This window comes from Penicillium cosmopolitanum, assembly GCF_028827165.1.
Source record: "Penicillium cosmopolitanum strain IBT 29677 chromosome Unknown utg000006l:49.0-5199605.0:1.0-5204138.0, whole genome shotgun sequence".
NCBI lineage: Eukaryota > Fungi > Ascomycota > Eurotiomycetes > Eurotiales > Aspergillaceae > Penicillium > Penicillium cosmopolitanum.
Genome location: NW_026622676.1, coordinates 4452 through 21317, shown reverse-complemented (window position 1 = coordinate 21317; position 16866 = coordinate 4452). Strand labels below are relative to the sequence as shown.

General features: G+C 46.5%; 4 protein-coding genes across 4 annotated transcripts; 2 read left to right on the top strand and 2 right to left on the bottom strand.

Moving 5' to 3' along the window:
- Nucleotides 1–1267: 1267 nt before the first annotated feature.
- Nucleotides 1268–2722, top strand: N7509_004505 (SANT/Myb-like DNA-binding domain-containing protein; the record flags this gene model as incomplete). Its single annotated transcript, XM_056629142.1, has 2 exons — nt 1268–1285; nt 1433–2722. The coding sequence occupies 2 exons, from the start codon at nt 1268–1270 to the stop codon at nt 2720–2722; spliced, it is 1308 nt and encodes a 435-aa protein (XP_056488444.1).
- Nucleotides 2723–3004: 282 nt separating this feature from the next.
- N7509_004504 (uncharacterized protein) lies at nt 3005–5138 on the bottom strand (the record flags this gene model as incomplete). The annotated part of the gene is made up of 2 exons (XM_056629141.1): nt 3005–3545; nt 3595–5138. The coding sequence occupies 2 exons, from the start codon at nt 5136–5138 to the stop codon at nt 3005–3007; spliced, it is 2085 nt and encodes a 694-aa protein (XP_056488443.1).
- Nucleotides 5139–5328: 190 nt separating this feature from the next.
- N7509_004503 (uncharacterized protein) lies at nt 5329–6173 on the bottom strand (the record flags this gene model as incomplete). The annotated part of the gene is made up of 2 exons (XM_056629140.1): nt 5329–5812; nt 5860–6173. The coding sequence occupies 2 exons, from the start codon at nt 6171–6173 to the stop codon at nt 5329–5331; spliced, it is 798 nt and encodes a 265-aa protein (XP_056488442.1).
- Nucleotides 6174–9235: 3062 nt separating this feature from the next.
- Nucleotides 9236–9942, top strand: N7509_004502 (uncharacterized protein; the record flags this gene model as incomplete). Its single annotated transcript, XM_056629139.1, has 3 exons — nt 9236–9351; nt 9536–9586; nt 9891–9942. 3 exons carry the CDS (start codon nt 9236–9238, stop codon nt 9940–9942), a joined length of 219 nt encoding a protein of 72 aa, XP_056488441.1.
- Nucleotides 9943–16866: the final 6924 nt, after the last annotated feature.

Here is a 16866-nt window from a genome sequence, read left to right as displayed (position 1 = left end):
TCTACAACCAGTGTGTACTTTCGGTTTACTGGCACGGGTCTTTTTTGATTGGGAGGGCACGCCGTTCTCGAGATTCATTTTCGATAAAGTGCAAAATCTCATCAAAGCAAGCGAGTCGTCTTACTAGTATTGTGCGGGTCAGATAATCATCGACCGATTCAGAGGCAGCGTTAGGACTGATAAACACAACTCAAAAATTATGCCTGCAATTTCGACAAGGCTTCATGCCACGAACCGCAGGAAGCTAGTTAAGGAAGAGTGCGCGGGGTCGCAAAGCACTTGCCACCTTCGTTTCCGAAAAAATAGAATATCCGCCTCTAACAACGCATTATCTGAGGAACCAAGCCGAACCATCGGAATTAATCCCGAAGTATGTATACAAGAATTAGGGCTGCACACGAATAGAGATTTCGCTTATTCGTATTTGTCAATTTGCTTCAACCCATTATTCGTATTCGACTACTAATTTTCCCTATTTTTGTTGAGTATTACGGTGGTCAAAGCATGTAGTGGGGATCATCAAGACATAGATAAATAGATGAGGAGCCCCACCTCCAACAAGATAAAGACCTAGGCCAGAAGTCTGGCTACACCGCCGAATTAGGCAATTCTGCCATACCATTATCACCATGTTCAAATATATGTATCTCAAACAATTCATTGGATATTATCACCAAATTTTAATATATTATAAATTAATCAATAATCAATATATATAAAAAGAATTCATTGTCTAGAACCGCGTATAAAAGCCGTAGGCTCGCTGGCAAGCAATTACACGCGCATGCGTCGATCTAATTAAGCTATCAATTTTATTTTGATCTAGGGCATCTCACGCCTCAATTATCGCTTTTTTGAATAGTTTCCAATCAGCGTCAGAGGTGCCGTAATTCAAAAGATTAGGGTATAGCTCATATAATTTGCGTTTGAGCATACGCCATATGAGTTCAATAGGGCTTAGATCGGGCGAATGTGCAGGCTAATCTAACACCTTAATACCGTAACGTTTAAACCACTCTTGCGCCCTATATAAACGATGGATTTAGCGTTATCTTGTTGAAAAATAATTCCAGGTTCATAGTGTTGAATAAAACCTTTTTCCAGGACATCAATGTATGATTGGGTTGTATAGCCCCCATTTTGATTCTCTGAAAAGTCACGCTCTATGATCATAAGATTTGTACGCCCCCCCTAAGCCAGATACCAGCCCAAACCATTTGACTAATATCCTTTACATGAGGCTTAACAAGCATAAGTCCCCGCCGATATGCTTCTCCTTCAAGGCGTATAACATATTGGCCGTTTAAATTCGGAATACGTTGAACGCTGCATTCATCAGAAAAGATGAAGTCTTCGAGGCGGGAGTTAAGGGCCTCATGTCGCCAAGTTCGATAAAATTTCTTTCGCTTTCGAGCAACTGCCTCTGAAATAGGTATACAACGGCGTTCTCATCTTCACCCATGAGCGCAATCAAACCCAGCTTTCCACTTTTGGCTATGAGACAGTGGTCAACAGCGTGACGGCCGGTAATGTCTCAAGTGATCAGGCGCCATCGCCTAATCCCAGCATACCTGTTCCAGCTAGAGATGAACCAGAGCCTGCGAATCAGCGGTTTTTTAGGAGTCCTGAAACTGGTGCAGAGTCCAGAAAATTAAATTCTCTGCCTGTCACGGAGGCACATTCCATCCAGTTCGACGCAAGAAACCTTTCAGCAACTCGCGGTAGCCACGTGGAAGTGCGGAGTGACGGCAACGGCATCCGTTCAACATATTGGTATCCTGACGACGAAGCGTTATCAAGCCCTATCTCGCCTGAGCTACAACAAAAAAAGCAGGCAATTTCCGGATCAGAGGCAAAAGTTTCACCAAGAGATTTATCTAGATCGTGCTCCGTATCGGTTGTTGTGCCTATAATCCGGTCCCGCGGACTACCAATAACAAGGTCCGCTAGAGCCAGCTCAACACGCTGCACAGGGAAAAGGAAAAGTCGAACAAAGACCCCTTGCAATGTTGACAGCGATGATTCCGACGAAAGTCACTATACGGATGGGAACGATTCTGGTGTTGGTGACATCGACGCATTGCCACGTCTACCGAAGAGGCAGAGACAAACTGCTGCAACGAAGATCCAGCCCGCTCAGGCTCGACGTGAAAGCCTGTATCGCGTATTTTCCTCGCCGGCACCAGAAGAGGAAATCGCAAATTCAAGTCCCGACACAAGTTTGCAGGACATGCAAACAATTCCGATCAGAGGCTTTCTCACGCGGCAAACCTTTCTATCAAGAGTCATCTACTCGTGTACCTTCGAGGAAGATAGGCAGCCTCCCTGTCCGTATGAACAAACAAAAGCTCGCACATACGAGGAAAGCTTAGACAAGAAAGGGCACACCACGCATCCTAGGAACAAAAAGGCATCAACGCGTGCCACTCGTTTCCTGCCCGATGAGGACGAACTGTTGATTGAACTGAAGGAAAAGCGAAGCCTCCCATGGAATAGGATCGTGAAGCATTTTCCAGGGAGGACGAACGGTGCTTTTCAGGTTCGCTATAGGATGAGGCTCAAGGACAGCAGGAACTGGAAGTCACAAGCGAGGTCGGAGCCGAAGGGTTCCACGTTCTGCAGCTACGGCTGTGGCTTGACACATCTAGATCTCTATGCCCCTTTTCTTCGGCGAGTTGCATTTCCAGAAGATCGAGAGTGTTGGCTTCGAGGCAGTCTTTGACTCTTTATGTTCAAGATATGGAATAATATTTTTATGGTTCCATACGACACTCTTTTCCCAATCTGGCATAGACCAGCGCAGCTGGTCATTGTGTTCTCAAACCGCCATATAACCCCCTTCTAAGGACATGCTGGTAGCTAGTCCTAACATGCCGTTTTCGGTATGAGGCTGGCCTCGTGGCGCGCAACTTCTACCGGCGTCACAGCAATAAAACGTTCTAGAAAGGATATAATAGAGATGGCTTCCTTAACTTGATAAATTGTATAAAATTCTAGCCATGGTCTAGGTGACCCGGAAACCGAAGGGCACGTCCAACCGCTCGGAGGCGGTGATGACACTTTCGAGGCAGAGACACGGTCCAAATGAAAAATGCCGACTGATCTTGTCCGAGGCCACAATTGCTTCAAGGGCCTCGGACAGAGAGCCTCGCTTATGGGGAATCGGAGGCCCGTAAATGGGCGCCACTTCTGGTCGGAGTTCTCGGGTTCCCTTGCTTGAAAGTTTCGTTCGAAGAGTCTCCATGTTAGATGGTTCCACTAACTCCAGGAATTCCAACAACTCAAATGCCACCCTTTCGTCCGATTCGCCGCTGCTTTCATCAGAGGTCTGGTCGTTATCCGTCGGTTCGTTTGGCTTGGCGGACGAGTCAAATATTCTCACGACAAATAGCACATCACGGTCAACATCGTACTGCAAGAACTCCTCAAGACATCGATTTTCCGGCTCATAACTACAACCAGCCAAGAAGTAATGCTCGACGAAGCAATATAGCCAGATCAACCACACAGAAGCGGTAGCTTGTGGGGCTGGAATTGTTGTGGAACTCCCGAAGTTGGTTCTGTCAAGGGGGCGGATCGGCTCTATGGGCACACTCTCTCCGGGGGGTTCGTCCTTCACGTAGGAGACTCTGTACAAATTCCAAGTTTTTAGACCGAGTAGCAGCGGTAAGGAGTAGATTTGGACCCGAGGTCGAGTTCTGCTGTTTCAGACGGATCATCAGATCAGGCGAGAGAAAGTGGTGTAGATCGCGCTGCACAACCTCGCATAGAAAATCGGGAGAATGATTCGACTCTCGTCGTGTGAGCCATTCCCGACCGATGCGTTGCAAATTCTCCCCCCAGATGTAACCTTTGGGCTCTGGCATCTCATTTCCGGGGAGAACTTCTGTTATCGACCCTACCGTTTGGGTGTGATGCTGAACAATACGGCTGGCCTCCTCGAAGAAACGCGACGGCACGTCGTATCCGCAAACTTCATGGGCAGCACACATCACGGTGAAAAGCACATGGAGAGCCCTTCTCAGAGGACCGCCTTCTCCTCCAATGGCCCATACCCTTGGTTTTGTATCATGCAGTGTGGATAGTGCAAATTTGAATTCTGCAAGTAATAATCGCAATATCCCGGAGTAGACATCAAAGTCAGGTATACGGGCTCGCATTTGCGCTTCCCTGGTATTCACAATGTAGTCGCGGGCACTGCGGTGGAGAAACCGCACTTCATAGGTGAAATAATCATGTCCGTCTCTTTCACGACTCCGCTTTCGGGACATCTCTAGTAGGCCTCGGGAAAGGCGATCCAACTTACACGAGACACGCTCAAGTCGCTCATTGATCTCATTCTCTGTGCATGGTCGCATTGGTAGTTCATAAGGGAAGCTCGGATTGTCGAGGTCCTCGAGCCATGAGTATGCGATCGCATTTCGGACTGTTGGCTGCCACCGGCAGAAATTGGGAGTCGTCAAGAGGAATAAGTGGTCCGAGAGCAGCTGGTCGTCCGGATCGATGGAGCTAAGGATCTGATTGAACAGCTCATCCAGCCCCTTCGGCATCAAGTGAAGCTTCCTTTTCAAGTCTTTCTCACTGCCCTGATATCCTATACTCTTCAAAAGGGAGCGCACAACCAGCCGTGCCCAGAGAAATACCCCGTCGGAGGCGTTCACAATCTCGATGACCAAGCCTTCATATAAGTCCTTGATACGATGGAAGTTAGGGTCCTTCTCAAACATGGCCACACTGAACTTGGAAATATCCTCTCGGGTGAGATCATGGATATTAATTTGATGATTCAAGTCATTCGCGAATGACTGAACAAAGGGAATATGAGGGCGACTGCTGACACAAAGCTTGATATTCTCCGCTTGTGCTGTCCAGGACTGAAGATCCTTAGAAAACCGCCAGTGGTCGACCTCGTCACCCTCAAACTCATCCAGGCCATCAATGAAGAAACAGAAATAGCTTTTGGAAGAGCTTGCTTCTTGGATTAGGCGATTGAATGCGTCCCTAACTTCATCAAAACGAATCGGGCCTAACCCGAAGTTTGAACTATTCCAGAGCTCAGGGAAGAGACGGGGAATGAAACTAGGGATTTGCCTGCATATTTCAAACAGCAGACTTCGATATAGGCCCTCGAGAGACATCTGTGTCTCATCTCCCGAATTCCAGAAGAAGAATCGAACAAAAATCAAGGGTCGACCCCCAGCCCAGCTTTCTAATCCTCTCTTGACCCGAGACGACTTGCAAAGGAGCTTCATCAAAGTCGATTTCCCGGAACCTGCCTTACCGGATATATGGAAGATGTGACGGCCAGAATTGAGCCAGGTGAGAAACTTATCTCGAGTACACTTTCGCAGGGTCCCCTGCTTTTTCTTTCTCTTCCTCATACCGTCTCCTCTCCCTCCCCTCCTCGTGGTTTTCTTCGGACTCGTAAGAAGAGTTGCTCCGATCATCTGTCGGTTGAGATTCCTCGTCAACTATCCACGCGAAGGTCCCACTCTCAGCATCTTCAATGTTGTTCTCGCGACTGTACATAGATGTAAAGGCCAGACGCTCCAGGATCTTGTTTTCTTGTGAGATTGAAGTCGTCACAGTCCGAAATTCGAACAACGAAGCGCCTAATTTGGCCAACGGTCCCTCTTTTGACCCGTATGGATTATCTGGTGCTGGAGCCGAGTTAAGGGAATCAACCAGCGTCAAAATAGTCTGGCATAACTCATCTAGCTGGGAGGCCGTCTGATTTTGAAGTGCTTTGCCCTCTCTTCGAAGGGCCGCGAGCTGGCTATTGACTAGAGAGTCCTGCTCATCGGTTTTCTGACTATATTTTTCTTAGTACCTCCCTATTCATTTCACCCAAAGACGTACCCGAACATGACTTGTAATCGGATTAAAATCTGAGATTGATACCCATTCAGTCGTCGCTCAATCGAATCAATATCCTTTTCCTTCCGCATACTGTTCCACTTCACCATCAGGCCCTCCCATTTCGATTTCTTATCTCCCACTTTCAAACGTCGGAGAATTTGATAGAGCTCTGCTGACAATGCGTGACAGTTTGCAGCCAAAGCGCAGAGCTGCTTTTCGTTTTCGGTCCGGGCGGGAATGTCCGTGACCAAGTCCTGTGTGACAGCATTCAAATCTTCCACCAAAACACTCAGGCGTTCATTCTCGGGGGTCATGCCATTCGGAGCAGAAAGGACCTTATTTACTCCAGAAATGACTTTATAGGAAAAGTCAATGAATGTGAGTATGTTGCCGGCAAGGCCGATGACCGTGAGGGGGGTCCATAGCGCCGTCCCGACCCTAGCGCGCGAGGCAGGCAGTGGAACGAGATACTTTCAACAATAGAGATTGCAAAAAAAAGAGAATTATTTGTAGGTTGGGCGGAAGGCCTTGCCCGATGCGTGTTGGTGCCACTAAACCCTATGGGGCCGACGTTACCCCTCAGTCTCAGCCGCTCTATCGAGATCACCAAGGCCCGGTGGGGCCGAATTCAGCAACGATCGGTTGACTTGACTTGTTGGAGGGCGAGAGAACACAGGGACAACTGTGACCAACTAACTAATCCCGGCTCCCCGCGAAAAATGATAGGTTCAGACACTCCGACGCAAGAGTAGTTTCACCTCCAGCCCCGCTGGCTTGGCTGGATCCTTGGGCGCAAAGTGAAGCTCCCAGGCAAGATTTTGCTTGCTCCAATGAGCTATTCCACCCAGATCGCCGGGTAACGATTCTATGTGGGTACATGGTCCGCGAGTTATGAGCAGGAAATAAACACCGAAGAGGTGTCCTATTTGTTGAGACAAGATATGTCGGATGCTACCCTTTTACAGGATAAAGCATGGATATCACCTTGCAGGTCTAGTTCAATCCCTCCAATTAAGCAAGCTCTTCACCCATCCTGCTTCAAGTCTGCTGAACTCTAATGTCGATATTGCATCTTTCCACCTGCCATTTTCCATTAACCTCCTATAAATTGTAGATCCGATCGAACTTGTCTGCCTATGCGATGTTGAATTTCAGAAAATTTCGGCGAGGGTCATGCGGTCAAGTGACATACGACATCCAATCTTCGGGGCCAGATGTGCCATCGGCGTGGTACAGATCCGAATCCTCATAAGACGGTGTCATAAGGCAGGTAAAGGGACTTGTAGGATTGGCTTATAGTGCCACCTTTCTCTATATATCGTATAAGGCTTCTTAACTAATATATCCGGAGTTTGTAATGTCTTTTGCCTGCTGGGTCCTGCCAGCAATATTAGCCATTATAGCAGGATAGCGGCCCAGGACATTATATTATACTATATACCTCCTCTACACTAAGGGCTGTCTAGAGACTTCTTTAGCATCAAGTTGTATATCCTGGTCGGTAAGCATCCGTTTCAATACTAAATATCTTCCTCTCTTGTTATATCTAGAGGAAAGTAGAGAGCTATTCTTAATATAGTTTACAGATATCTTTAGCCAGAGTTGCTTGCCAAGACGGGCCAGCTCAGCCTATATACGCAGCTGCTTCTCTATCGCTGTCTAATTAATATCTGTATTCTTAAAGCGTTTGATCAAATCTCGCTACGATCGATCGTTTATAGAAACCACTACGTTTGTATCATCTGGTATAACTTAACGATCGTAGGCTATTTTACTGTACAGGATTTTGACCGTCTCCTGTTCGATTCTCGGTTAAAGAACACTAGGAGGTTCAGATAGATCCTGCTCTATATCCTTCGCTCTACTTAATCAGATAAGTATATCCGATATAGTTACCAGATATTCCTTCATTGTCTACCAGGTATATAGGGCTGACCGGACCAGTTATTCCTGAGCGACTATTTACTATTTGCTCAGGCTCAGGAGAAATACAGCCCAGTAAAGGCGTCTAGTTACAACCAATATAACCAGGGGTTAGGGCACATAAAGGTGTCGTATCCCACGGCTGAGAGAACTGAGGGTTAAAGGTATATTTATCATTGAGAGCAGAAGCCGCCATTCCCTCTAGACAGCAGATACCACCGAGAAGCCTAATAATAGCATCACAGAATATTAGCTAAGAGCAGAACAAAACAGAATACAAGAGAGAAGAATAGCTAACAGGATAAGCAGAGCAACAGGGAGAATCATAGAGGGGTCGACAATGCCAAAAGAGTATCGTTGATTCTGTAAAGACCGACAAAGACTAGTTACAAGAAAAGGAAAGAGACAGCAGATTAGGAGAGAGGACAATGTAAAGATAGCCCTAGGTCTCCATACTAGAGATTGATCAGTAGTTTGGTCTGTTTGCTCAGATATCGATAGCTCTAGACAGCAACCCTTCGATAGCCCACAGTAGCTATACCACAAATAGAAACAGAGGATTTACACCTGCTATCCACCACCAAAGTTACCCTAGGCCACCCCCCCATTCAGAGACTGAATATCAGTAGACCACTGCCAATAGGGTCACATAACTGTAGGGCTAGGAACAGGTGTTCCTTAACCTTGGTCAGCACCTGTGTTAAGACCCAAACACTTTTACAGACCATCTTAACTATGGCCTCGATATCATTCGGTCAAAAAAATTCACAATTTCAGATAGGAGTCAATCAAAGATCAATATACTTATAACAAGATAGGATTTTAAGATCCTACAGAAACAACCTCGACCAGTTAGGTAAGCTAACAGAGGCCTCCGCCTTCCAGAACAATCAGAACTCCGCCCCAAACCTTTATCGACAGTAGCGTTCCGACACAACCCAGACTTTATTAGACAAAATGAAATCCTGAATCAAATTCATAAGAAAGCATCGATAGCGGGATCTAGAGTCGCTCTCGTTAGACTCAGTAGCGTTAGATAGGAGAATCATAGTCAGAAGAAGGCTCTTAGATACTAAGCAGTAGGAAAACACAACTTACCGTTGAATATTACCACCGAGTTCAACAGCAATCAACCAACACCTAGGTTTTCTGGGTTCATACGAGTAATAGAAGCTCAGCATAGACCATCTCAACACACTAAAAAGTATAGCCGCCCTCGCAAGACTATATAGCGATCAGGGCCTGTAGAAAAAAGCTGAGATGCTTGAGGTACAGGTGATAGAGACTCACAAGACAACGTTCGGCAAAGACTATCCTGCCACGCTATCAGCTATATCCCTTCTAGCAGGGACATATTAGGGACAGGAACGATAGGATAAGGCTGAGAAAGTTAAGGTAAAGGTAATGGAGACTCCTATAAGACGGGCTCCACCGTCCCCGCGGGGCCTTCACTATGGCGATCGGCACCCCCCTGCCCCGCCGCGACCGCCGCCGCTCCTCCATCCTACGTCTATCAGGGATCGGGACGGATGGCACCGTTCGGTTCGTCTCGTGGCGTGCTACCGGACAGTAGGTATGACATCTGGGTAGCCCTGCTGGACAATCTGAAAACCCCCGTGTACCCGTCGGGATCGGGTCTCTGGACTAGTGATGCCGGGTGCACTGACCGCAGTATCAATGGTAGCACTGTCAAAGATATACTATAGATACAAGAGAGAGAGCCTACAAGATATACCTAAAGCTCAATTTATAGCGATGATATCTTCGGTCATTTGGTCCCCGCCGGCGTACTGAATTCGACTCAGTATGTAGACTAGAATCGTAGTGATATATATCTCTACATGTCTGCCGTCCGTCCCCCTGTTCGGCCTGATTTTCTCCTCTCTAGGATCAAAACTACCGACGGTAAAGGGTGATCAGACTCTCTCAATATTGATCTAATACTACTGAACTATTATAATCCCTCTCTAGGACTGAGGGAAGGGGTATAATACTGATACAGTCCCTATCGGATTATTTATATAGAGAAGGGTACCCCCCCGCTAACTAGAGGATCTCCATACTCTACGTAATCTATATAGCTTACCTATGACTGTATACCCCTGTAGAGCTCTATCCTCGCCGGCGGTAGCGGCCGGCGACAACCCGGACCAGTTATAAGATACTATTTGCCCGACGGCTGCCGCCGGCCACAACGCGGACCAGTTATAAGATACTATTCGCCCGACGGCTGCCGCCGGCTACAATGCGGACCAACCAGGGCATATACTGTCTATTATCTATCCTTAGCAGACTCTAGTCTCTAGGCATAGAGGAAAAAGCAAAAAAAAAGAAAAGAAAAAAAGAAAAAGGGGGTGAGTTATAGCCGTAAGCCTGTATATTAGGGGTTAGTTCCCTAATCCTGTTAATCTAAAGGTATTTTCCTCTCACTTTATCTATACTATAACAGTACTACCCCTGTACTATTACTATCCGGAGTACAATGCGATCCTCTGCTAGGCATGCGAGATTACAGTCCTAGGCCGTATAGCGCAGCGTTATCTCCGGGAAATACATTATATACGAAAGGCCCACAACCGCTGCCTATAACTCTGTACCGTACCTAGGGGTATTCTTCCCCGGCCTGATTATACCGACTTCCCGCCACTCCCCTATAGCAGCAATATAATTCTACAGCTCCTGGTATATCAGATCTGGTGTTGTAGGACCTGTAGGATATATCTTAGCAGCAGCACCCGATAGGTCCGGGAGCACCACTACCAAAACTATCCTACAGTCTGCAGACCAGAACTATATTAGGTCTATGCCCAGCGCTGGTTCGCTAATAGCCGGTACTGCCGCTACTGGATTATAGGGGTCTCTAGCGTATAGCCACAGGACCTTCCTACCTTATAACTAACCTCTACCACCGCTACTCTATTGATTCTACAGACAACCTGGCTTACTAGAAGCGGGACTAAGTTACCTCTTCCACTACCTGCCAACGTATAGCCACAGGACTCTCCTACCTTATAACCAACCTCTACCAACGCTACCCTATTAATCCCACAGACGACCCAGCTTACTAGAAGAAGAACTAAGTCATTCCTTTCACTATCTGCCAACGAAGGACTGAATAGTGATAAAGATAGACCTAGGGTACCGATACAAGCCGATAGAGATATCCTATAAAACGACCAGACAGTATAAGAAGAATTATAGGAAGAGGAGGTTAGCGAGACTACAGCTGAAGGGTTTATTACTGCTGATCTTAACAGACAGGATAGTCCTCTACCACTACTATCGCTACTCCCAGACCCACAGTTACCGGAGCTACAGGACAGGGGCCCCTAGAGCTATACTATCTGGCCAGCCAGACTAATTATTCACGATAGCCCTAAGATCTAGTATTAGCAGGGATACCCTACCCGGCCTATCTGGTTGTCTACAACCTATATCGCCCAGTTTGTCCCCGCCGTTGACTATACCTATAGAGAGTTTTATATCGACCTTCCCTATTTCTACTACTCTAAGCTAGATACAGACTACCCTTGTACAAGAGTACTAGGTACTCTAGGAGGAACAGAATCAGCTCCGGCCAGCTACTAGTCTAGGGGTATCTACTACTGCACTAGCTACTGTAGAGAACTCACTCTTTATCTTTGACGCCTAGCGCCAGCAACAGGATGATACTACTCTATAGTTATAGTTTACTAAATAGCCCCGATACTTTTACCAGCGCTCACTGCTTCATCTGGCCCGTGCGGCAGGCTCTCCCTATACCTCGCAAGTCCTGCCTGCGCTACAGGAGCAATAGGGCGGTGGATCTCTATCTCCTTGTCTAGATAAGCAGGATAAGCAGCAACAGAAGCACGCCCGGCACAACCAGATTCTTACTATCATCGTCCACGCAATAGACCAGGTTTTGGATCGTGGCCGGAAGACGTTAGCGCAGACCTATATATCTGTCTGGGAGATCTTTAGCTGCCGGATCCCCCGCTAACGAACGCAGAGACGGCCCCTAGGACGGCTCTAGCCAGAGACCGAGCGGCAGTACGTACGATATTGGAAACAGTTTCTCTGCTTTCTTGTCCGTGCTATTTCCCTCCCTGAACCAGATCGGATCTCTCTGCTAGGGGTCTATCTAGATAAGGAGCAGTCCTATACGCTCTAGATCCTATGGGAGACCCTGAACTGTTACCTACAATGCCCAGACTTAGGGCCCTGGGTAGAGAAAAATCTCTTCCAGCAGCAGATTCAGCTTGCTGACCGGCTACAACGGCTTGCCTCTCTAGGGGTTACTGCAGATAAGGATTAGCGATTACTGTATAAATCCCTGGATACTACTACTATTCCTTAACCATAGCTAAGGACCTGATCTACTAGACTATCCCAGCGCCATAAGTATTCTCTGTCTATACAGAGCAATAGTTCCTACAGTGATAGGTCCTGTCTGTCTCCAGATCTACCGCCTAATCTATAAGCTGGCCAGCGACCCTAGCGAAAGCAACCCTGCTTAGACTGTCCGCTGGCAGCAGAGCCACAGATTATACAGAAAATTATAGCAGTATGTATCCTGACCTACTCTAGTATTAGATCTTTGCCTACCGATACCACTAATACTACCGATCCTACCGATTCTACTGATCCTACTGATCCTACTGATCCTACCGATCCCACTGATCCTACTGATCCTACTGATCCTACCGATCCTACTAACCTAACTAGTCTCTCTGAAACAGATTCTAGCTCTTTATACTTACCTGACCCTGCTAGAACAGACTATAATAATTCTAGCTCCTGGAGTAATAATCTTAACAGTAGTAATAGTGATTCTGAAGATACGGATAAAAATAAGAAGAAGAAGGACAGAGATAGGTTTCCGAATCCTGATGAGCTACTTCTAGATCTGAATAAATCAGATTAGGGATCTGACTCTAACTAGAGGGAGGCAGATCTAGAGAATCTTCCCTACAGTTAGTTTCTAACCTTGCCAGCAGACGCTGAGCAATGGGTTACCGAGGTAGTCTTCTTGCTCTGTATTAGTTGCCTGACAACCGACGCAATCTATTGGCGGGGCGATAAATTTTATTCCCCACTGGTAGCCTTTACTACAGTACTCGGGATGCGGCCCTAGAGTCTTAGTATCTACGAACCCTATCTCTATACTATAAAGCTAGCAGGGCTGGCCTAGGTTGCTCAGATTCTCCTGCTTAAGTATGCGCTACCGCTGCAACCCTACTGCTTCATTAGTGATATCCCCAGCCGTATATCCTACTGATTCTACATCCAACGTGCTCAGGAGATTCAGGGTATATATAGCGCCCGAAATACGTTCTTCCCTCTGAATGATATCCTCGGTATGCTAGTAGTCGGCCTAGATATTATCCGTCGAGAGCCACGCCCAGGAACGATTCAATGGTCGTATAATCTACAGACAGTCTACCATTATCAACTACTAGATAGCGGCCTGTATCTCTCCCAGCTGCGTCAGTGGGTTTAGAGAGTTATTTAATTAGCTACTTCTCTACTGGAGTATAAGCTTCTTCTTGGCTACTAATCCCCGGTAAAGATAGAATTACTAGTAGACGTCCCGGCAGAGAGTCGGAGCGGGTTCTCCTTTTCTGGATCTGCCGGTTAACCGGCTTTAAGCTACTGCCGGCCCGATCCTACAGCAGGCAGAGAACCCCCTAGAGGGTATTCCCCTGCTACGCTGTTATAAGCAGTAGGACCTACCGGCTGTACGGTGCTATCTCAGGATCAGTACAGACGTTTCTGTAACAGCTTATGTTAGCTATCTAATTTTCCTGGGGTTAACCTAGTCGGGGTAGTAAGCTGGTGATAGTGAAATAGCGGAACAGTGCTATAGCACTGCGGAATCTGTATATCTATAAGGGGGAGATGGTGATCGTTATATACTATCATAAATGCCGGGGCCGAACTCAGCAGCAACACTGCTCTGCGTGATTTCTTCTACTATCTGTTAGCCAACTAGTACTTCTGTACCTGCTGTATATACGCCTATTAGCAGTGATGCTAGCTACCGTCGCTCGGGAGCACTACCCTAGATACCGCCGGCGGGCGCAGTAGGAGATATATAATCCTGTATCACTAAGCGATATAGGGGATTATCTAGGCCAGCAAGGCCAGGGAGGCAGTACCTGTGATCTCTTTACCGCACCGGGGTCACGGGCCATAAGCAACCTATAGCGCTCAGCGTATGGGCGGCTACTGTAGCAGAGCAGCCGAGAGTTCTTTAGTACCTTGACCCTTAACGCTCTAACCTATCGTTATTTAATTATCGCGATTACTAAAAAGTATCTACGGACGCAGGCCACAGTGGTAGACCTATACGCTGCCGCAGAGGCGTTGGACAACGTCTTTGCTGTGCAGGCCGGGCACAGCGCCTCTGTTAACCGCTAGATCTATGCTGTTGAGAGCGCTTAGCTACTTTAGCTACAGCTAGAGCTACTGCAGCTCTACCGGTACGCCTCTTATCTATGGCACCGGTTTATCCTGGCGCCGGTGGAGGATCTATGTCCGGCTCTAGTCTCTAGATCACCGCCTATATCAAATCTTCTGTTAGAGCAGCTATACAATCTGTTAAAGGACATCCTGTAGGATAGCAACCGCCGATGTATCTCGCTCCTAGGGAATTTCTTCTATTTCTACCCCCGGTAGAATCTGCTGCTTTGTAGTAAGTGCCGCCGAGCGGTCACACAGATATCGGCCCAGGAGCACCTGCAGGCTTATTATATGTTTGGTATTGTCCTAGCGTATACGAAAGTGGCCCTCGATAGTCTGAATCTGGAAAATCTACAGGATATCTACCTTATACTCTAGATTGCCTAGCCAGTAGCTCTGTTTCTAGAACTACCTAAATATAGTCGGGCCCAACAGGGGGGGGGGGTGGTCCGCATTAACAAGGCTTGGCAAGGGGGGGGGTGTTGGCATTTAAGGTTTGAACCCAACACCCCCCCCCTAAGTACCTTAAATTTTAGTATTTTGTGATCGGGTCTTCAAGATCTTTTAATAAAATAGGTGAAATTATCTTTCTATCAAAAAATATTTGTAGATTTCTATGTAGAAGAGGCTAACCCTAAGGGGGGTAGTTTGTATAGGAGATTTTTTGATGGGGGATGCTAAGGCTAGGTCCTGCGGGTAAGCTATACCACTTTCAGCCACTTCCCTCAGGCCCTAGGGTTTAGCCTTAGTAATCTGGCACTCTAGGGTTTATAGGGTCTAGAGTAAGATAGCTTATAACTAGGTAACTAGATAAGCTATTCAAATAGGGCTTTTTATATTAGCTTGATAGTAGATCTAGCTATAGGCCTAGTATATAGAGATTATATAAGCAATCTCTATATAGGCAGTATAAGCCTAAGTAGGTTCTTTAGAATGTTCTATAAGATAACTAATCAATTTTACTCTAGTATAGTAGCGGTAGTCTTGGTTGGTTAACCAGTTAATAGACCAGTTAATTAACCAGTTGATAGGCCAGATAGTAGGCTAGAACATAGGCTATAAGGTAGGTAAGCAGCCAGCTTGTAATGATTACTAAGTTGTCAGGCTAGAGACCTGTAACTAGGCAAGGGTATCAGATGGTAGAGATCAGATTAGACAGTTAATATTCAGACTGATTCCTGAAGAGATCAAGAATTCTGAATAATTATAGGATCTTAAATATACTAGGGTTTGGGTAGATCTCAATATATAGGTGGCTCGAAGAGGATTCAAGTACGGATTGACATCGAACGCCTGGGGTGCTGTATACTTCCAAATCCTATAATATAGTACCTAAGGTAGGCTACCTAGTATAAAGAGCTGTAGCAACAACTGTTCTATTAGGGCTAGGCCTGTATACTGTTTACAATAATCTTAGAGAAGAATGAGTTGTTTATATCTGTCTACCTTGGTTTCCTGCAGGAAAAAGGTTATATACTATCACGTAATATCAACTAGGCCCTGGCCCGTTATACCTAGGGGGTCTACCTAGATCGATACACTATCTCGGTAATATAGTATCTTAGCTTATATAATTCAGTAGTAGGCTAGGTAGTAGGTTAGAAGGTAGGATGGCTAGTTGATAGGTTAGTTAATAGGCCAGTTGATAGGCCAGTTGATAGGCCAGTTGATAGGCCAGTTAATAGGTAAGCAGCCAGGTAGGCAGGTAGATACGCTAGTATTAGGCTATAATCTACTACTAGGCTACTACTAGGCTACTACTAAGCTACTACTAAGCTATTCCTACCAGGCTAATACTACTACGCTATTACATATTATTAAGAACAGATCAGGCTAATTAACTGCACCTAAATTGATCTACTACCTACTACATAAATCTAACTACTCACTATAGCCATGGAGATCTCCGTAGCTGCTAGCAAAGCAGTAGAAGACCCAGGCTGCACCTACCATCTCAGTATCCAATTTCCAAAGAGGGTCTTGGAAGGTCTCAGGCTCCCATACCTTAGGCAACCAATCCATACTAAAATAAGGTATACCTAAGCTTGGCTGCTTAGTAAACGATAGATGGCAGACGGTCCAAAACGATAGGAGTAGCCTAGGGGCCAGACACGATTTACCCTTATTGGTAAGCAGAGGGCCCTTACAGAGCTTAGTAGGTAGATAGCACCTAAAGCAGCAACTATCTACCTGAGGATTCAGGCTATCATCTAGCTGCTGGATCCACTGTTGAATATCAGGCCTTTGGTAAACAGGACAGGTAGTTAGTAGATGCCTAAGGTCTGGCTTGGACCCTCGAGGCTCTCTTCCTATATAATAGATTAGTATTATCAATAGATAGATAGACAGATAGATAGATAGGTAGTAGGGTAGTAGGGTAGTAGGCTTACCTAGCCACGCGATGAAGCAGACCAGACACTGCTCGTTCATCCAGAAATAAATAGCCCTTGGTAGTAGCTCACCACCCTTCCAATTCTGCCGATGGGTCTGATATACCCTATCTACTACTGCTGATTGGGTAGCTAGACGGTCAGCGCAGAGATCACACTGCGCCCAGGCAGGGTCGCATGATTCTAGGGCTTCTGAATCGAAAACCCTAGAGATTACCCGCCGGCGGCAGATCTGTTCTAGCAGATAGCT